At 41.9% G+C, this 22,994-nt stretch overlaps 1 protein-coding gene across 1 annotated transcript in view; it reads right to left on the reverse strand.

Moving 5' to 3' along the window:
* The window catches only part of notch2 (notch receptor 2), a 46,787-nt gene extending 24,872 nt beyond the window's left edge, over positions 1-21,915 (reverse strand). The window contains exons 1-2 of the mRNA XM_069679381.1: positions 21,595-21,915; positions 8,672-8,753 (exon numbers count right to left, since the gene is read on the reverse strand). Of these exons, the coding sequence (XP_069535482.1) occupies positions 8,672-8,753; positions 21,595-21,667 (155 nt within the window). The 5' untranslated portion in view covers positions 21,668-21,915. The remainder of the gene's footprint in view (positions 1-8,671; positions 8,754-21,594) is intronic.
* Positions 21,916-22,994: the final 1,079 nt, after the last annotated feature.

The raw sequence follows: 22,994 nt of genomic DNA on the forward strand, positions 1-22,994 counted from the left end.
CACTATTCTAGTCTCGCAATACTTAATAACTTCATCATGGCCTGCCCCTGCGGCCATCACAGATAAACAGTGTGAGAGAGAGAAAGAGGGGGAGCATAAAGCAGCTCGCATTTCAATACCTGAATCATACCCTGTCTTTGCTGGAGCAGAGGTGGCCTATTCACTATACTGTAGTCCTGTGTGTGCATGCATGGACGTCACCCGTCAAGCTCAGAACATGTTACTGGATTTGCTGTTGCTTCAATGCATGTCAGTGCTGTAAGTGATACTGTACATCAGAAAGGACTCAGTAGCTTACCATAGAAACTGAACTGAAGATTAGATTGTACAGTTCATTAAAGATCTGCTGCCATTAAAGTTGGAATCTCCAAGATTTCAGTTTCGTTCTCTTTGGCAATAAACAGTAATTGCGGGAACACACAGATATCCAAACAGTGTTGCATGTGTGACGTTCACGGTTGGCTCCGGTTGTACCTCTTGATTTTCCTTGCTGACGGTCGCTTTCCTTTTTAGACTGTTTGCTTTCATCTGATCGTCAAATTTTTGTCTTTTTCTTTGGATTTTCACTTATTTCTGAAGTTGTATCTGTAGCCATCGATCTTTTCTTTGTTTGTTCAGCCATAGTAGATTACTGTTTACTCGCAACACTTGCAGAGAGCGGAAAAGCAGCTGCTTAGCTCCGCCTACCCTCTCTAGCAGACCAACCACTGCTGGGTGATGGAAAACGCGTCACTAACTGGGCGCCAATTGTGATTTTTTCCGCAAAAGTCAACCAGACATGCAGTCTGTAATACTGCAAATGCAAAGGCTTTCATCAGTGAGCCATAGGCTCAATCACCATTGTGTTAACTCATTCGGTGATAGGTAGTGACTTTTAACAGACATTTATTTAAATGAAAATCTTTGAGATTATCACTTTAAGGCTTTAAATCTGGAGAAATAATAATCCAGATTACAGGACGAAAGTGCTAAAACTGCAGTCCAAGGCTGAGTAAGTGTATGCAAAATCACATGAAATATTCAAACGGACCTGAGCTGTATTAGTCATTACACGAGACCAAATTCTTCCTCTGTGTAAATCCAAAACTTTCTTCAGACATGGGGGCACCTGAATGCTCGAGATGAGCGTTCACAGTCATGTCAGACCCAGACGTGTCACAAACAGGAAGGCACTTTGTAGGCTTCAAAGTTAGACAGTGGAGCCAGAATCAGGAGCTCCAAAGACTGGTACACCACTGTGTGAGGTAATCATCGACACAAGAGCTTTACATCGACTCAGAAAAGTCCACACTGAAGGCTTTGACACCCTTTTCGAGTAAGAAGTCGAGTCAGTAACTGTGCTAAAGCTTTACAGAAAAAGTACAGACACTTTAGCTGACATACAGATTTCACTAGACATTCAGAGCGCAGCAAAAAGGTGAGAAAAGATTTTCATTTTCCGTCACGAACTGTCATAAGTGGTTAGGCTGCAAGAGTTAAATACACACACTTAATATCAACCCCAGCAGTAGCAGAGAATCAGTGAGCCTGTGGATGATTGTGAGTTCTGCCAGCTCTTGTACTGCCACGGTGTAATGTAGTGTGTATATGCAAAGAGAAACATACTATCAGTATGGGTCACAGAGGGGAGGAGTCCTGGTCTACATTGGGAAATTAAAATGCACAAAAACTTAGAAGTTAAGGTTCAATTATGGGGTTTTTGGGGAGATGGAAACTATGAATCTTCTACTTAAATAATCATTAGTAGCAGCCTAGCGTTAGTGGGCTGGAGTTTCTTCTTCACACACTCCGTCACTTCTCAGAATATTTTTTTCTCCTTTTCAAAGACAAGAGCAGAGGCAGCAAAAATAACATCACAGAGGAGGCGGGCCGAGGGAGGGAGGGGCAGCAGTGATGTCACAGTTTGATAGAAAGACGTAAAAAGCAGAAAAAAAAGAGGAAGAAGGATGAAGTGAGTGAGCGCAATGAGGTGGAAGTGAAAGAGAGAGACAAAAGGAAGCCAGACAGTCTGACTGACAAGCATCCGTGTAGACTGAATAAAAGAGCGCAGAGCAGGGTGGAGCCCCAAACTCGGGACGTGTGGTAAAATCTGAGACTGTGTTTAGAAACATGTTCAAAAAGAATCATCTGAGTGACTGTGGTATGCAGCCCAGGACCTATTTTCTCTCCGAGCGCTCCATCGGCATGTCTCTCTCTGCTGTTCTGTCATTATCCTGCTTCTGTGGTCGTTTAAAGAGGAGGCTCTTACAACAGTTCTGCCGGCCCATTAAAGCTCCATATAGAGGTGCATGCTATGGATAGTCAACCGCTGACTGATTTAAAAGTTATTACACTAAAAAGGATAAAGTCTGCCAAAAACTTCCAACTGGCCTAAGACAAAGAGGAATACTTATTTTATTGTCTGCTGGCAGTCGAGGCAAATGTGTTTAAATAATAACAGTTGTTATATATATATATATTAGAGCTAACATGTGGGCACACGTACAAAAAAATATGTGAACTTGTGATGAAGTTGAGGTACTTTTGACCCCACAGTGTCATCATCAATGTGTGACACAGAGCCACTTGTCACCTCACTGTATGCGGGTTTATGGTCTGGTTGCTACATTCCCCACTGTTTTGTAAGGCTTCCTCTTTCTGGGTCTCCAAATGTCCTAACAGCCTGGCGTGCATCTGCTGCTTGTGTGTTTGTCCTTTTATTTCTTTGTTCAACATCACCGCAATAAAAGACAAACAAAGAAATCGCACTTAAATGGATCATTTTGGGGTTTTAGGGCAGGCGGTCAAACACAACGAGTGATATGCAGACACCACTTTTTCACAAATTTTCACCAAAAAAAAAAGGGGAAATAAAACGATTAATTTATAAAACAAGCTTCCTTATTCTAAGCCTGTGGTTCTCAACTGGTGGGTCGGGATCCAAAAATGGGTTGCGGAGCTGTTTTCGTGCATGAAAAAAGAAAAAAAGTTGTGGCAAAATGTCGATGCTGCACTTTTATTTTGAAGGACATGGGTTCCTATGATGTGTGTGCAGTACATAGACTGTATGACAGCTCCCTAAAAGTGAAGCCAAAACATTTTGAGCGCCCCCTGCTGACTGTTTGCAGTATAGGTCCTAAAGCCCGCCTCCTCCATGTTAACAGATGGGAAATGAGTCAAACTATAATAGAGGTAATATAGGTACATCTTATCAGGTTGATTTACATTTACGTACATTGAGAGCAGATGGAGACGCATCGTCCATCTATGCATACAGTCAGTAGCAGTGTAGTTTATTGGGTAATCCCAGCTACAGTTACGTTCTTTAAACTTTGCATTTATGTTGCAAATTGTACATATTTTAATTTATTTATTTTTCGGAGCCTCTCCATCCTCCTGATCGCCAGGAGGTATCGGAATGGTAAGTTGAAATCTTGACAACGACTCGACGACAAGCTGGTGCAAGAAGGCAGCCTGAGGTGAATGACGGCGAATGACGATTGGTCGATTGGTCGATTTAAGCGAGAGCAAGGTGCTACGAAGAGACCTGCAGCTGTTCTGAACGGCACATTTCAGAGGCGACCAGAGGTGATTCTGGAAAAACACGGAATTATGTAGTTTTAACTTTTTCACTGTGAGCAATAAACACCCAAAAATGTAAAGCCCATGCAGAATGTGAGGATATCCATTTGAAAGATATGGCCCCTTTCAAGAAATGTGAGTGGTTGAGAGGAGGTGGTGGTGGGTCCTGAGGCTACACCAGTTGAGAACCACTGCTCTAAGCTACGGTTGGCACTTATAAACAGCCCACTTGTCTCATCTTTGCGCCCTCAAACACACACTGAAAAGAAGATATTCAACTTCACCTCTATCTTCCAAATACTGAACATGATAACTGAACTTCAGACCTCTCTGTGCCTGCATGTGAACTTGCTCTAGGCTCAAGGTGCCCCTGACTCTGAGCGCACACACCAACATGAACACAAAGAAACTCTTATCGTTGTGGTTCCAGTCTCGACCACATGTGCAGCGCTGGTAGCTGAGCTGTGGGAAGGAGATAAGTCTTTGGAGAGTGAGGGCGGGCAATCACTGCCGTGGGGTTTTAATCTGCTACTCTGGTGTTTGTTGACTTTAGTTTGCATCATATGCCTAACCCAGTAAAAATCTGTGGTGGGGCGCGGAGAGGACGAGTGACTGGACTAAACCATACTTTCCCCATCTTTCTCCTGTGTCTCTTACCTCCCCCCTGAGTCTGCTCGGATACCTCTTTATTAACCAAAAGACGTGAGACTGAGAGGAACACACAAGAGCTTTCTGTGGGGGTAACAAGGTCAAACGAAGTGGCTGAGATTGATAGATTACAGTCGGAGCAAAGGATCCTTAACTTGGTTCTTCAAACATGTTGAACAGGAATGGAGCAGGTATGGCTATAACAAAGGCAAGAGGGCAAAGATCCCAACAATAACAGGCTTTTGGGACGAGGATTAAGAGGCCTGGTGAGTCGTGTCCAGAGGCATCCAAATCCCTGAAGCATAGGGAGGGTCCGAGGCATGGATGGATGAGTGACAGTTTGATGAAGGAGGCGTAGCAAGAGGGAAATTACACTCCTCTCTCTCTGCTCCGCTTCTCTCTGGTCTCCCTCCCTCCCCCCACTCGCTGCTCTCTCATCATTAGTAAGGAGTTGTGCTCGGAGGGATTCCTCCTCAAATTACCTGAAAAAGACATCCTCTTTTCTTTTGGCCCTTTCTCTTCCTCTGTCTGCCCCGCAGGCAAATTCTACCTGTCAGATCAAACAGGCAGCAGGTCTACACAACACAGTAACTCTCTCCCTCCGCTCTTAAGAAAGGCTTCTTTTTTTTTAATAGACAAAAAGGCACGACAGTGACTGTGAGAGAAAAGAGAGGTGAGAACAAAAAGAGGCATTGAAGGGGAGGGAGAGTTAATCAGTTTGCACCACGGCCGAACAGCAGACAAAGACATCTTGTTCTGGAGGTCTGAACAACATAATGTGTGCAGCCTCGCTGTTGTTTTGACTGATCAGGTATTAACTGAGTGAGTCAGACTCCATATTAGTGTCAGGAATCCTCTGTGGCCCACAAACTGGACCATTGTTTCTCTTAGCCAACACCTCATCAGATAGTTTCTATGCATCTCTTCAGCAATGATGTCACCTACAAAAATCCACCTAAAAACATGTGACTAACACAAATCCACAGAGACACACTCTCAGCACACACCTCTTTCTCACACCCAAGGCTGGTGGCTTGCAGTGTCACCGGTTAGACAGCTTCTCTGCAGCCTGCCCTGCAAGTCAGCTAGTCGACCTCTCCCATGCACTAACTCTCTCTCTTACAACGTGGCTGTGTCCAAAGTCACACACATGAGCTTCCTAAGCGAGAGCTAAAGTTGAGGAGATTTCAAATATGTTTTTGATCTATGGTATGAAGATGCATGCAAGGACACACCTATAAAAAAAAGCTGCCTTTTTCGCTCAATTCTCCTTTTGTTGAACGTTCAAGTAATAATCTAGAAGATTTTCTTTTAAATAAATGTCTGTTAAGTCTCTATCTATCGCTGAATGAGGTGGTGATTGAGCCTATGGCTCACTGATGAAAGCCTTTGCATTTGCAGGATATCATATTATTATGGACTAGGCGTCTGTGGAGACATTTGCAGAAAAAATCACAGGTGGTGGTTGGTCTGCCAGAGAGGGTAGGCAGAGCTAAGCGGCTGCTTTTTCGGTCTCTGCAAGTTTTTCGAGTAAACAGTAATCTACTATGGCTGAACAAACAAAGAAAAGATCGATGATTCGGATACAACTTCAGAAATAAGTGACAATCCAAAGAAAAAGAAACAAATTTGACGCTTAGATGAAGGCAAACGGAGCTACAAACGGAGCCAACCGTGGATTTCACACATGCAACACTGTCTGGATATCTGGGAGGTGTGCTCCCGCAATTACCGTTTATCACCATAGGTGCCGCCAAAGAGAGCGAAACTGAAATCTTCGATATTAGCACTTTAAGAATGCAAAGTGACTTAAGAAAAGACATTTAAAAACATAAAACAGACCCATGAATATGCCTCACTTTTTCTTGAGTTTCTGGGATGTATGGGAGCTTTGACGAGGAGGCACTGGAGGAACGTTGAGGACATGCACAGAGGCACGTTCCTTTGCCAATGAAAACAGACCTCGTCTCCACTGTGGAGTGTTTCATTACAGATATCAAACAAAAACAATACTGTCTCACCTGTAAAAAATTTCAACATTGTCCTCTTGTTAACATAAGCTGGGAAAAAGTTGATAACATGATGACACTTGCTTTCACTTCCCACTCTCTGTATCAATAAACATTCAGGCTTAGTGTGAACAAGGACTGCCTTTAAATGTCTTTACAAACAGATGTAGCTTGGCTCAAAGGTTTCCCATGCGGACGCTGTTACTGATGGAAGTCATATTGATTGTCTCTTTTCTTAATACACTTTACATCCGGTCAGACCCGAGGCGTGAAACCATGTGACTTAATTAGGCGGGTCCGAGCCAAAAGGCCAAAGTGACTGTTTACTTACAACCGGCTGCCTTTAACACACAGAGCAGACTAATGAACACATAATTCAATTTTGACACAATGAGCCTTTTCACCAGAAGCACAGTGCAGATGGGGCCAGACAGGCCAGACACGGGCAAGCGTGTCTTTTGTGTGTGTGTGTGTGTGTGTGTGTGTGTGAGTGTGGACATGTGTGGTTGTTTATATTTGCTTGTAGAAAGCAGAAAAAATGGACTGATGAGTTAATGAGTCTAACAGTGGGCCTGCGCTCTGTCAGCTGACTCCTCTAAACTGAGAGGCTCCTCTCTGTGTGTCTCCAGGGCACAGAGCTTCACAGCTCCCTCGTCTTTTATCATCAGTATCATCTTTAAATTCAAAGGAAAGTCCGGACTTGTTGGTCAGACATGGAGACAGCTTGGCGGAGCAAGGGTGAGAGTTTATTGAAGAATAATCTCATAGTTACACAGTTCTAAAAACTGAAAATAGATGGTAGTTAAATTAAATCGATTAATCTAGTCGTGAAGTAGTAAAAGTCATACAGCATAAACCCCAAAAAAAGAGGATGTGGTCCAGTCTTTAACAATTGCTTTAACAACTGCAAATGATTTAAATGTTGTTTCCCAGATGCACACCAATAAGTACTGACATTACACCGTTTCTTCTGGTGCTATGCGCCTCTCCGCCCATAAAAAGTACACACGTTTTTGTTGACATATATGTAGTTTCAAAACCATCTCACCAAGACAACCTGATTTCCTCCCTCTGAGAACCATTTCCAAAAACACGAGCTGTGGTTGTAAAGGTCGTTCTGGCAGATGTTTCATCACGTCTTTATTACTGATGTGACACACGCAGCCAAACACTAGGTCAAAATGCAGCCACCACAATGCCAATTTGTGATATGGTTGTCTTACTGCACTCTTTTTGGGCTGCGATAGCATATTTATCTAACATTTTATCTTTGGTTATTTGATGCAGATATGAAGCTTTGTATGCTTATGATCTGTTTTCTATTGCATATGTAATGGTTTTACAGTTTTACACAGGTTTCTGGCAAGATTATGATTTGGGTTATTTTTTATTGAATTGGGCTGGTTTTGAGTTGTAACTGGGTTGGACACTGTCAATCAGATCTGGCAAAACTGATGTTTACTCTCTCTGTCTACAGAGAAACAGTAGTTGACTACACACGGACATTGAGTCCCTTTACACCTGCAGTACAATGTCAAACACTGATTAAGGAATGCAGCTTTCGCATTCCCTTTTTACACAAGTAGCAGAGTGTTGAAATTCCACAAGCTCTGGGAACAGACGTGCAGCGTGATTCACATCACATTTGATGAAATATGATCAGGTTCATGAACCAGCTATGGTGTGTTTTTGTTGGGAATTTGGCTCGGGAGTGGCAACACAATTATAAAGATAGCTCAGTGTTAATTACAAACTAGACTAAGCTGTCAGAAAGTGGAAGGCATACATCAAACAGGCCACTGCTCTCCTTTACGCTACAGCACGCCTCTGTAACAGTGGGACTGCACCGCTGGTAGTAGAAGAAACCAACGTGCAGGTTATTTCAAGTTTCCACGACAACATGGCATGCGCCAGGAAACCAAAGCTACACTAACAAATGTGGTAACGATGATTAGCCCGCATGTAATTTTGATTCAATCAGGAGTTCCACAATGTTTTTCTCATCATTTACACTGAATAAGTTACTTTCTCATGTAATAAAAATGTCAAGTCATTCTCTTGACGTCCCCCAGCTACAGCAAATCAGTGGGCAGTGGAATATATTGGCAGCACTAGAGCTATCAATACTATAGCAACAACAAAGTCAGTTACAAAACCCCCCAAATGTCCCAAATAACATCTTGGAGGTGGAAATGTGTGTGTTGGTATTGTTCCCAGCACTGGTGTACTTTGTCAGACAGAGGAGGCTTTTATTCCCTCTTCCGTGCCTGAGCGAAACCTCATGGTCCCGTGGACAGGCTGGGGTTGATGTAAAAAAAGTATTTCTGTGCTGGTTTTCACATCCAATAATCCCCTTATGAGGTGTTTCTGCTGCTGCGTTCACATTGTTGTTACAGTGTTGTGGTGACAACGTGAGTTAAAGGGGAAAAAGCCAGTGTGACGGTCAATCTTACCTGCAGTACTCTGTGCCATTGTTAAAGGTCAGACATGTAGCGTTGTTCACACAAGGAGCCTTATCGTCCATACACTGCAGAGCTGCAAGAGGCAAAAGAGGAGTTGCTTTATGTCCAGTCAAAATATTTGCAACATTTCAGATGTGATCTTTCATTACATATGAATGTTATATTGCTAACTAAACATATAAAACCATTCATAAACACTTTCTGAAATACTTGTCATACTTCATATACTGTACCACATCAGGTTATGAAAAAAGTGTCCATGATGTCTTCATGTAGGCCTATTGCACAAAAAGTAGTGCTAAGATGTCTGAGGTTATAGGGACTACAAAATGTAGACCCTACTGCTTTGATTGAGTAAGAAAAGTAACATGTTTTTTGTTCTTAATACTCAGACAGATTTCCAAAGAACAGATTTAAAAATCATATCATTATGCCCTGCCTACAGATATGCTAGTAACCCCTGTATCACAATATACCATAAAACTCTGTGTATAAGAAGCACTTTTAATAAAAAAATGTTTCATCTAAAAAGTGCGTCCTATAAATCGGTGCGACCAATATATCAGAATAAAATACAGAGAGCGGTTTGTTAGTGTGTTACGGTATTTTACCCAGACGATGATGCTATCTGGTTGTTAAGTGGTGATGTCACATCTCTGCGTTAATCTGTTTCCAGGTCCAAGCCGCTACAAAGCCTCTTATTTACAATATGCCGCAGTGCTGTTTTACTTGCTGTTTTAAGGGGGTAAACTAACTTGATTGCTGCTAACGCTTTGTCACAGACATGCACCGTCATGATTTCCATTGCAGCCGCCACCCTCACAACAATCAACGTTACTGTAGGCTGCCAGCTACCGCTAGCTACAGCACTGGTAGCTAGCAGGACTGCAAAACTCATAATGGCGAAAACAGAGGGTAGGCTGTAATTTGTGGGGTTTAAATGCATTTTGAATTAAAATAAATTGAAATAGTGTTTAAATAACTTAATAAATAGCTATAGAAAACCTTTTTCCCTCTGGGATACCCCCAAAAACAGACTGCGTCTTATATCCCGGTGCGACTTAAGGTGGCTGCACACTGCCCAGACAAAAGGCAACCAACTCAAACCAACACCAACTGTCGGTGCACACTGACCTGACAGTTGGTGTTGGTTGGAGAGGGTTGGATTTAGTGGTTCGAGTTTAACGTACCCAGTCGGGTTTGGTGGAGTCGTAGAAAGTCAGACCAATGTGCGCCTTCTCCCAACTAACCGCAATATTCTGAGAGTGCGTTCCCTTGACAACTAGCCTATACTCGCGTGCGGAACATCAGTACGCACGACCTTCATCCATGTAAAATAAAGCAAAAACTTAAACAAGAGAAAGTAGTCAACAAAAGTCTGTCCTGTCAGCTCGTGTCGGGGCAGTGTGGAGCTGGCAGTTGGTTTCCGGAACATTCTAAAGACTGCAACCAGCAACTGCCAACTTTAGGATGTTGAGGTGAGCTGGCCGTTGTCTGGGCAGTGAGCAGTCACCTTTACATTGTGGATTTTCACTTGGCCATATTTTTGCTAATTCACAGCCCTTCACTGGTGGTCTTCCTTCTCTTTCTTCCCCTCATCCCTACAGACAAAAATGCAGAGCGTTTGCCACCTATCCCGCCACATATGAAAAGCCGGTCTGAAATCAGCCAGTGGTCATAGGGCGGCCGGATGGGATGGCAGACAGAAATGAGCCTTGACGAAAACAACAAAGCCCAACTATCTCCTTGCCAATGAAACACTCGCAGCCAAAACACATCAGCTATTGTGTGTCCTTCAAGCTGCCACAGACACATGGCTCAAGTGGTCTTCAGGCACACCATGCTGACCCAACATGCCAGCTAAAAGTGCGGGGCTCTCTGTGTCTTTATTTATCAATATGATATGGTAGCCATATTTAAGACCCCATTGTTAGGCGTGTGTGATCAACTAAGCGAAACTACTAATCATGAGCAATGGTTGTACAAATTTGGCATTTTGTTTCATTCGACGTCTCACATGTTTGGGTGGTTATGCGATGGATCGCCTCGCTGTAGAACAAAGCTCTTTTTACAAAGCTCTTTTTACAAAGCGAGGTCAGCTGATTTCGAGGCAACAATGTCTTCACAAACCAGTCATTGCATTACAAGGAAGTGTGCTCAGCAATGGTGTCACTTCCTGCCTCGGAATTAATCACAGTGTCTCTCACGTGGAGAAGTTATTAAGAAGATGATTATTGACTATTACTGACTATTAATAACCCAAGTTGATTTTGTTTCGCAGTGTGAAAAGTTAAACAGACGTGCAGTACTTAGTGTCTGAGCTGGTCTGGTAAAAGAGTGAAGGCAGACTAATGCCTTAGAGCCTGGCTGACAGACATAGTACATTAGACATGGGGATACCAAACATAAACTACTGTGAAATCCATAATCCCAACAAGCACGCACACACACACATGCCTCTATGTGCATCTCCAGTGTAATAGCATACGAGTTAGACTCCTGCTGCAGCACAAGAGACCACAGACAACACTGTACTATTTTGGGACTATTTCTGTGCTGAGCAGACATACAGTATGCACACTTGTCAGGGGTCAACGCCTGAAAATCATGCACACATAATAACACAGCTAAGACAGCAGAAATCAACACATATGCGGTCAGAGCTGTGAACTTTCACTTTTGGTTTTGATCATGTTTGAGTCTAATTTTAAAGCAAAATCATGTCAATCTGCTGAAAAAATGCTGATCAAATTTGTTTACTCTCCACTTAATCTGGGCAACACATCATAAGGTTTGGCACATACCAGCATTCTACTCCAGCAGCAAGCATTTGCAATTGCAAAATCAGCACAAATAGAGTCATGGTGAATGGAAGAAGGAAAGGGAGAAGAGCAATGAATTATGCAGAGGGAGGGAAAGGATGGAAGCAAGAGAGCAGAGACAGGAAAAAGCTGCTCTCCCTCGGTTTGACGAGCTTCCCATGCACGCTGTCGTAATGCCAGACACAATGATCCTACCAGATTTGGGACAGCTTGCCTCCTATTACTCCATTTTAACACACACACACACACACACACACACACACACACACACACACACACACACACACACACACATGAACCAATTACCCTATGATTTACAGTTCACCAATTCCCTAATTGAAAGTTTGGAAGTGGTTTCAACAAATCTGTCTCTAAAGTAAAACAAACAAAACGTTCACACACATTCTTACGACTGACTAGTGTATACTTATCCAGACTCGTATCACCAGCAGTGGATTCTCACTACCTGGCTTTTCTCACACTTCACTATCAATGAGCCATGGGCAGGAACGTTTCCCAGGAATGAGAGCCTTGATAAGACTCAATCGACAAAGTCAACACTGAAACTAGAGGCAAACAGTGTGAGCAGAGAAGGAGCACACAGCTCAATGAGCAAATAATTACTATCATTTAGACCACCCCTGATCAAAACTCCACTTTCCTTTTCTGATGCACTCAGACAGCATCTTCCTTGTGTATAAGTTAATGGGGGTGGGAGATGGGTTTAAGTGGAGAACAAAAGCAGAACAAAATGTGTAGATTTACGGTGTCTGCAGTCTGTTGGGACTGGGAGGAGAGCTGTGTGTGATCCCTGCTGATGGAATCTTTAAGGACGCCATTATGCAGCATGTGAGAAACAGAGAATCTTAATAAACAAAATATCAGACTTTCCGCAACGACTTCAACATGATAATATTAATAACTTTATTTGTAAGCACTTTTACTTTTAACATAGTTACCACGTGCCTCTGAGACAGCGTAGATGGGGCAAAACAAAACCTTTCGCAGCGTATAGGTGAGTGTGGGAGTGGTTTAAATTAGCAACTGGGCCCCATTTAGACCGGCGAACATGGCGAAAGAGCGATGCAGAGTTGGCCTTCTTTCTGTTGGACAGGTAGGTGCCTCAAACCAGGTAGGACAAGCTAACCGGTGGTTAGCATACTGGCACAAAGCTAGCTGTCGGTTAGCATGCTAGCACAACGCTAACTGTAATGCTGTCGGCGATAGCTCGGCGGGGTGGGCTTGTTCTCACACGAGAGAGTGACAGTGAGCTTCTAGGGATGAAGAGCCCAGGAGGAGGGGCCCAGTTTGAACGTGTTGTTGACAAAATGCAAGGAAAAATCCTACTTATTATACGTTAAAAGTAAGAAAAGTTGTCTTTGGGAAAATATCACAAAATATTAGCTTATTTTGGCCATGGTAAACAAAGTTACACTGTAGCTTCTATAAGCAATAGGGATGGTACAAAATATCAATATCGCAATATATCGTCGTCCCGAGTGCTGTGATACAATTATCGTATCACTAGCCAAATAGATATTTTACTTGAAAAAAAATTCAGCGCTCTAAAAAAATGTCCCTGCCAATTTGAGTCACCGCATCATTGTTTATCTCAATTTATGTCAAAATCTGTGAAACTGGGGGCGCTGGTTTGGCTGAGTTGGTGGAGCGGGCGCCCAGTGTACAGAGGCTACAGTCCTCATCGCACTGATTGCAGGTTCGACTCCCGGGTCTGCCAATCATCTGGTGCATGTCATCCCCCGCTCTCGACTCCCAACATTTCCTGTCTATCTTCAGCTGTCCTGTCAAATAAAGGCAAAAGTCAAAAAAATCATCTTTAAATAATTATAATAATGCATTTATTCTGCAGCAACTGAGCAGCGAATTAGCTATTCAGCCTGTTAACTTAAGCTAAACCTTCCCCCAGAGAAAGTGTGTTTGCTTGCAACAAGCTAAGGTGAAGGACAGGACAGGAGTTCAGGTTCTTGAGTTAGATCATGAGACTTAAAACGCTGATGTTACTGCTTTTTAAGATTTTGTTGGCTGTATTGAAATAAAGTCTCCATAGATGGAAATCTGAAATGCCCGACATGTTGTATCTTTTGAAGAATAAACAGTGACAATACAAAAATTTTGGGAATATCATGCCACTCAAATCAACATGCTAGCATTAGCATTGCTATCATATTACTAGCATGCTGACTTTGGCATAGAACACAAAGCAGTGTTGTGTCTAACTAAAGCTAAACAGAGCAGCTAGCTTGACTGTAGAGTTATAACCTTGTTTTTTTATGATTCAAAACAGCTCGTGTGTGATCGGCCTCTTTTTCCTCTCTCTATTCAACCTGTCACTTCCTATTACTAAGCAGCATTTACTGAGCTTTCCCCAAAGCATGAGGACCAGTTATTTTTGTAAACTGCGGTGAACAGCGGCAACCACAACCACCTTTGGAGACATGATGACATAGGCTATATTCCAGGTAAAAAACCGTGAGCCATGTAATAAAAGTCAAAATAAACAGGAAGGTAGAAATCTAAGATCTTAACTGTGGAGAGTAAACATAGAGCAAAAAATCAAACGGGAGCCGTGTTGTTCTGCTCAGCTGGCATTATGCTGGTTCCTCCCTCAGCACTCGCCACTGCTATGTCACTATGTCAGCGACACCACAGAGGGTCCCTTGAGAGATCCAGCCATGTCATGAGAAGAAAAAAACACTGTCAAAGACAGTGGGGGGGGGTACATGGGCTTTGAGCTAATAGCTGAGGGTTGAGACGAGGAAGTAATTACGAAACTGCAGACAAAGACTGCACACGAACGGGTGTCCCTGAGCCCTGGCACACATCCATACAGCAGAGGGCAGGAAGTTGTTCGCGCTGAGTGAGGAAGTAACCCCATTTCCTGGAATTGCCGTACAAGCCTCTATATCCAGCAGGCCAAACAGTCGTCATGGTAACTTGCAATAAAATACCCATAGCTCAGCATGGAAGGAGGGAGACGAGGCTCAAACTAAACACCGTTACCCTGAGGGAAGCTTTACTGGCCCACACAAACAGCAGACGAACCAAACAGGGACTTTAAAGCTTCAGCCTCTCAGGTCAGCTTCAGTGTAGAGGGAGGGGACCTACAGTAAGACACTCAGCAGTGCCAACAGAAATAGCAAATGTGTGTAGTTACTTGAGATGTCTCGAGCCAGTCTCTTGGATTTTATAGGGGCATTTGAAATGCAACAGTGTTTGTGTCATTAAACCTGATCCATTCCTGATACCCTGTTAAAGTTAACTCATTGCACTCCGGTTACACCAGCTGTGAAAGCAGCCTGCACTGCCTGCAAAAAAAGGCTTCCAGTTGTTGCAACTTGTATAAATATGATAAAAAATGAGGCTGAGACGGAGAATTAAAATGTGGATTAAAACAGTAACTACCCTCCAAGTGAAACGGAAGCTTCGCTGATGTTATTACTAAGTACCAAAACATTTTAAAGGGGCTAATTTAAAACTGAAAGCCGACCTGCTGGCCTAGTATGAGTCTGTGTGTGTTTATGTGTGCGTGTGTGTGTTGAAGGGGACTTTCACATACTCTATCTAACACTCTTCATTGATTCAAAACTTTGTACATTATAATTTTAACAAAAAAGGCTAGCAACAACTTTAATTACTGGAGGCTGTTAGAGACCATGTCCGTAAAACATTTAGAAAATATATATCATACAGCATACAACATAGATATATCCAGTGTTACAACATCAGGTCTGCAGAATAACCAGGAACTTACTTAAACCTTGTAAGGACGGGGGAACATGATGTCACGGGACTTACTTCACTAAAAAAGGGTCAGAAACTCCCGTTAATCCCATGAGTCAAATATTGTTTTGCAGGGATTATATTAGATCTCACGCTGTGTAGGGTTTTACAACAATGTTTTTTTTTCAATCATTTGGTCCAGATGTGATTTAGTTTAATAGAATTAAATGACCATTTTTCTCAGATTGGAAATACATGGTTGGTTAACCATTACAAATGACCTCCACTCGCCTGGTTTGGCCAAACATGAGGTTCTAGCCTCAGCCTTGTCTTCTAGCATCTTGATTGTACAACCTCTTCAGAGCTAATCAGAGCAGATGTTTAAAGAGAAAAGGTTTATCTCAAATTACTGCAGCCCGACCAGAGCCGATACCTTTTAAACTTATTGTTTGTGTTTTAACTAAATAATCCTGTGTACCACCTAAATTCCAACAACACAGGTAATGCAGCTGTTGTTGGTTATCGTTGTCACTGCTAAAGATGTTTAAATTTAAATGTAGTGTATCTTCTAGAGGCCGAAAGATACTGGATTTTTGGGGCTGATGCCGATTCAGATATTAGGGAGTAAAAAAAATTCCGATATCGATATATCAGCCGATTATATTACAAGAGATGCACACTCTGCCAGCAACAGGGACGGTCCTCATTTCCCATCATGCCAGCCGCCTAGTGCTGACTGAGTAGATTGTTAAGTATGCTGTTTTATGTTTCAAAATGCAAATAATAATTTTTGTTAGTGTTTATAAAGTGTCTGTTCAGAACATATGTTCTGCATATTAGAGGTCGACCGATTTATCGTTTCGGCCGACCAATCAGCTCCGATAGGACTTACTTCAAACTATCTTCATTGACGGATCAGGGCTCCGGGAGTGGCCGATGGCTGTGCAGACTGAGTCCCTGTATGGGACTATTTTGCTGAGTTAGCCCGAGGAAAGGCTCAGTGCGGACTCAACAGTTTGAGTTTGATGTTCATTTCCAGATTATATTTTCTTTACTACTTAGTTTATTTATTTAGGTATTCATAACTCTTTGAGATTCATGTTCTGTTCCAGATTTATGTTTTTATTTTGTTATTTATTTGGCATAGTCTTTCAGTTCAACAGTTATGTGTAAGGATATGTAATAAAGATAAAGATTGTTCATTTACATCCGTTTAATTTTTTACCCCCGTGGGGTAGGGAGATATCGGCCGATTAATCGGCTATTGGCTTTTTCCTGCTACAAATTATCGTTATTATATCGGCCTTTAAATATCCACTATCGGTCGACCTCTACTGCATATGTTGTTAATTGTCATTTTGGTGCTGTTTAATAGTTGTAAACACGAGTGAAGTGGCTGTTACATTTCTTGACCGCAGTTGTATTTTGTATGAAAAGCTGTAGCTCTGGCCCTCGTGTGACAAGTGAAGGCAATGCCCTGTTTGTTAATAAGCAGAATGAGTCTGCATTACACTTGTCTTGTTTTATATTCGGCTAAAATTCATGTTAATATCGGATATATTTCCCGGTACAGATATATCTATGATATGCTAATATCAGCTGATAAAATCGGTCAGGTTCTGGCATCTTCCAAATAATTAAAAATGAGAAAGATTTAAAATCAGTCTAGTTCATTCATATTCAAATCCAAGGACCACAATAAGGCTGATTAAGAGGAAGAAATTGGTTGCTTAACCAGACTTAATTAATACTGCAAGTCCTTAAAGTGCTTTCCGTCCCTCTCCAGCCTAATGTGCCCTGCTTGGTTCATTACTTTGCGCCCTGCCTGAATGTCTCCAGGATTACGGGGCTGTGTTGGCCAAGGAATGCAGGCTGCAGTAATTCCCTGTTAATTTGCTAACCTGTTCAACAGTGCATACACAACTCTCTGTAATCCCCTCGACCTTCACAGCCACAAACGCCACCTCCTATAGTAACAGTGCATGCGGTTCATGCAGGCATGCACCCAGCTTCATTGACATTTTGTCTGTTATTTATTTAATGCTCGAGGATCAAAGTCACTAAGAGCAAACTGGTCAAGCAGGAGCTGGCGCTGTATTAGCGCTGTGACGCAAAACGGTAACAGGCCCATACCTGTAGCTCTCACCTTGTCGGCTATGCACTTCAACTTCCCTGCCTTGATCGCTGTACGTCTATAAATTCACATCAATTCTAAACTAACATGGCTGCACACAAATGCATTACATGTGTGCATGGAAATACACACATACATCTGGAGTGCAGCCCCACAGAGCTTCACCCTCACTGTCATGCAGCTCTTCACATTATTTACTACTCTCTCCCACTGCAACCAACAAGTACAGGACTGTAGCATATGGAGGGCTCAGCCTTTTAACTACACTACTAATCAGAATGCTGAACTGATTACAACCTGCAATATGAACACACTGAAGCAATGGAAAGTTTAAGAGACTGCAGGGAGCAGATGTGAAGAGTTAAGAGAGAAACATAAGAGAAAAGTTGAAGACTGTCACAGAGGAGATGTTCAAAGCCACATTAATAACACAGCCACACAGCAGTGGGCAGAGCTGGTGGTCAGTAAATAACGCAGTGTTGTGGGCAGCTCAATAAATATCTTTGTCCTCAGAGCGCAGGGCGCAGCACGGCGTAGATAAATCACATTTCACACCAGGCTCCAGCTTGGGTCAGATGCAAGGAAACCATGGGCCGCACAATCGCTGGCCATTGTCAGTTTGTATCCACAATGCAATAAATACACACACGCAAATAGATACACACACGCATGTCAGCTGTCTGCTGTTTGCACTGGGCAAATATATGCAACCATCCACATGCCCACACCGTAGGGGTAACACTATGTCGTCGTGTGCCATCAAGATGACACCTACGCTTCCTCAAGAATCAGCCTGCAGCACTCAGAGGGGATTCTTTGTCTCTGACAGGCCTTACGGTTATGACTGTACGATGTATTTGGGCGGGGGTAGAAATTACATAGAGCAGAACAGTCTCAGGAACCTTTTCAGCTTAGCGAAACAAATTGCAGGAAGTTGCTGACAAATCCAACGAACCCTCTGGTATATTTAGCCTAAAGAGATTTGTACCACTGAGCAAAAGTACAGACAGCATCATCTACTTCAGAAAACAATGTCGACGGGGATCAAAGTTGTGGCCTGCAAGTCCCTGCTTGGAAATAAGGTCCAACTCTTCCTCCCTAACTCCACTATGATGCACTAAGTTGATTGGCTTGATGTGTGTGAACAGACAGCCTTCAACCAGCAAACATCTGGCATGCTTTTATTTTGAAGAAACTGCAGGATGTCCAGCTGTATTTATCAGGGCAGTTAGCAAAGAACTGCCAACTCCTTACCATATCTCAAACCTCCAACCAATCAATCTGCAGAGCACCAAGAACGCTCGGTCAGTTAGCTAGCTACTGCGCTGTGGAGAACGTCTGTCTACGCCCACTTCTCCATGATCAAATCAAATCAATCTAATAATATGTCCCGTCTGCACGTCCTGTTTCACTCGGAAATACGTCAAGATACGGAAGCTAGATACTCTCGAAATGCTGTTTCAGCTCGACTTTAAAAAATGGTTCCCATATTTTTCACTTCAGATATTGAGTAATTAAGATACCATGCAGCTAAACGTCAGCTTCATAAAGAAAATGAGACATAAAAAGGGGTCTAAAAGCCCCTGAAACGTTTTGTGCTTTCTTTTTTCTTGTTCTAATAAATTGCAGAATTTAAATCTTTATCATTATCAATTAATGAGACAACCCTCAGTTTTCGCTATAAAAAACAGGTGCATCTGTTGTCATGTCTTCCACACATCCCTTGAAAAAGAATCCAACAAGTAACTGGTTGCTTGTTAAAGCACATTCATTCATCCAACTCTGATATACAAATATTTAACATTAATATATTTCTGGGGGCACGTTTATCTGTTTGCTCTCTCTATTTTTATATGTTCAAAGTAGTTGAGTCCAATATCTCGTAATAGCTGTGCAGTCGTTGTGTGTGGCAAATCATTTTCAATATAATAATAATAATGTAATAGACCTTTAGTGAACTGGTTTTATAAAAAGCTGCAAGCTTCAAGCGCTCATTGCAGCACGGGTACTCCTGAGACCTCCGTCATGTCATCAAGGTAAGCAGCACCTTCTACCGTGCCATCCTGTCAATGGAAAACCACTTGTGCCTTACACGCAACATTAGCTTTGATCGCTGTAGCTCGTGGTAAGTAAATAATTGCACAGTGTTCCGACTATTTGGAAGTGATGCATGAGCTAAAAAAAGGGTAGCGGAGAATGGAGAGAGCATTTAAAGAAAATCATGGCACAGGAAATTTGTGTGTGTGTGGCTGCGTGTGTGTGTGTATGTGTGTGTGAGATAGAGAGGCTGAACAGAGAGGGGGGAGGAATGTCAAACACCAACAACATTCCTCTGCCTCTCCTTGCACTGCCTGCAGCACTTTACATTGTCTTTTCTTCTTTTGTGTAACTTCTCTGTTCACAAGTCACCTACAGTCCATGTAAAAACGTGAGAAAGAATAGCAGAGCCGCATGTATCGACTCTGAGCTAAAAGGCTGCAAACCATGACATGAAATCAAGTTCACTGCCTTACCAGTCTGACCTAAAGGCTTAAAAAGGCTACAGGCCATGTGTTATTGCTATATTCTCTATTCAAATATAGGTGCAGAAATGCAATACAACTTCACAATGGCGTTTTGCACTATAAAACCCGATTCACAAGAATTGGGTTTGACTCGAAATTCAATTAAATTAATCACGTTCAATGCATTTAAACCTAAAATGAAAGAACTAGAGTTGGATGTCTTTCTGATGTCGTTGTTTTTCATTTACCTGGTTGCAAAACTGATTGCTAGAAATCTATGACTTAAAATGTGAGTTGCTTATGCTTGTGTTGTTACCTTTTGTGTTCTTTAAATGTTGTCCTTTTTTGTGTTTTTTTATGCTGCTGCCTGTTTTAGCCAGGACTCCCTTGAAAAAGAGATTGCTAATCTATATGGGACTTTTCCTGGTTCAATAAAGATTATAGTAATAAGAAGAAGAAGAAGAAGAAGAAGAAGAAAGGTCCAACCCTTGAAATAAAGATGCATGAATGAAATGGGATTTGGAGAAAACTCACCAAACTAGATTATAGTAAAATGGAGGACTGTGATGCCCTTTCTTTTTCAGAGTAACTCCTCATCCACTGAGGGCTGACCCATGACCTATCACTATTTAAGGAACAGGTAATTGAGTGCAATTAGTGAAAACTAATTAGGGCTTAATGAAAGACAGGTGCAAACCAGTTTTCTTTCTATATGATATGTTAAATAAACATTCACACTCATAGCAATTCTATAACAAATTGCAGTACAAGGGCCTGATTTTAGTGCCAGATTTGCAGTTTCATTTTTTTACACCCACTCCTTCCGTATAACTTCACATTTCCAGAGCGTGCACTTGACTGAGAGTGGACTTCAAAATCTGGTCAAAGACTTGTAAGTGGCAGGGTTTGACATGTAGGACATTGGTAGAGTCTAGTAAGTAACAAAAATAGGTTTGTTTCTGTGTGAAACTCCATTTAGCCATGATGTTGGATATTTGCCCAAAAATCCACATTTTATCCACTGTTTATACACTTTCAGCTCTCTTGATTCACCAGAGCAGTCTAAACATGGTTAAGTGTCCATTTTGAATTCTTTCTCTTGTTCTCGCTGTTCAACATCTGGGCAGCGGTGCGACAGTCAGTCAGTCAGTCAGTATACAACCCATGGTTCCCATATAACCAGACCATAGCCCTCTTAAATAAACATAGATTTATATTTTGTGACCTTTGGTGCCTTAGTTTTTGGTCTTTCAACAAGGTCCAAAAGTGTTTAATTAATGGCAAATTAATAAAAGTGATAAAACAAAAAGAAAAGTGACGTCACTAAATGAAAGTACAGTGACAGACTCAACCTAGGATGTTAAAGTCACATTTATGTGACGTCACGTTAGTTAGCGTATTTTTGGGGTAGAGGCCATTTATTTCCAGTTTATCAAAACGCAGCAGGAAAAACCATCACCAGAAAGTACACCTTAAATGCTTTCTATACCTTAGCTTTCATCTCTCCATCCTCACCTTTCGTTTAGTTCTTTATTTTCCAGCGGTAACGTTTCAAAGTAACTCACCTTCACAGTCAGACACAAGTGTTCAAGCAGTGAAGAGATGCTATGTCTGCCCCGCGCGCCGCAGATGCAGAGGCGACAAAACGTGATCATGACAACTTATGAAGTAATGGGAAGAAAACTTACACAGCTTTACCGTTTGAAAACTTACCCAAAGAGAAGGGGATGAAGCAGATGACCAGGATTAGTGATTTGCCCGAGGAGAAACCGGGGATCAGCTCCATTTTTTCTGTAAAATCCACATAAGGTCGCCAGCCCAAAGTTGAGTTGTCTCCTGGAGCGGTGAGCTAGTTCTCAAAAAAAGTCTGCTTGGAAATGGGTCACACACAATTAAGAGGGAAAAGTACCTAAAGTGCCAGATTACAACATTTCAGCTATTTTTCCACGTGTGTTCCATAAGCTGTTCCGCTATAAACACTTAAAGTACACATAAATTTAACTTGTACGAGTCACAGACGGCGCTGAAAAAGTCTTCCACCTCTCCGCGCAGCAGTCACTGAAGTCACACTGAGCGGAGGAACACAAACACGTATCCTTCCGCTGAAGTCAGCGCGGATCTATCGTCAGACTCAAAAGATGGTAAAAACTTTTTAAAAGCTTAAATCGACGTAATGATGTGTGTCACCTCATAAGAAAATTCGCATTACTCCGTGTGTTGGTTAAGTTTACGCTGGACACAACATAAAACACTCTAGAAGTTAAAGTTTTCTTTCTCTCTGTCGCCGCGGCGGAGGAATTTTTTTTCTCATTTTTCTACTTCTCGGAGCCTGGTATGAGTCAAAATTAACCCGTTCAGTGATAATCTCTTTTCTTTTCTCCTCCCATGAACTGCACGTTTTTTCCCGAAACGTCTTTTAACACCCACTCTTTACTATTTTTTTCGTTACCATTTCTGTTTCTGCCAGACTGTGTTCCTGGGTTCAGGTCTACTGCGATGCGTTTTCAGGTAATTTATGGGCACAGGAATCTTGACTTTGAAAGCCAGACAGACACAAAAGTGGGTACACTGACTTCCAGTGATATCTTTAGCCGATTTAATATACATTATCCCCGATTATTAGCATATCAAATGTTGTTTTGCTTTTTTTAATGTTTAAGACCAATGCAATGTCATTTTGATATGCCTTTAATGAAAATAAGGGTAGGGCATAGACAGGGGAGTTTCCGTTGCTCTAGTTTTTAAACAAAGTTGATGTTGATGACAGAGTTGATTGAAATAGTCTTTTACCTGCAGGTTTCAGGTTAGTCACCTTTGTCAGGTGCAGATTGTTCTGCAAAAGTGAAATGTTGTTCAAGGACTAATTTTGGTGGTGAGATCTTAATAATACAATGCAAATTTAACATTGAAAAACATTACAATGTCTAGCAAAAGGATCCCTATAGTTTGAAATCATTTTGAAGCACTATCATAAGGGCTGAAATGAATATTAAGTCATTTAGCCAACTTGATTCGTACATCAACTAAATATAAATCTGCAACAATTTTAATAATTGACAATCATTTGAATTGTTTTCAGCAAAAATGTCCATCCCTTTTGTTTAACAAAGAAA

This window comes from Semicossyphus pulcher, unplaced genomic scaffold, assembly GCF_022749685.1.
Source record: "Semicossyphus pulcher isolate SPU_LCO1_2020_fin unplaced genomic scaffold, fSemPul1.0.p SCAF_4, whole genome shotgun sequence".
NCBI classification, from domain to species: Eukaryota; Metazoa; Chordata; class Actinopteri; order Labriformes; family Labridae; genus Semicossyphus; species Semicossyphus pulcher.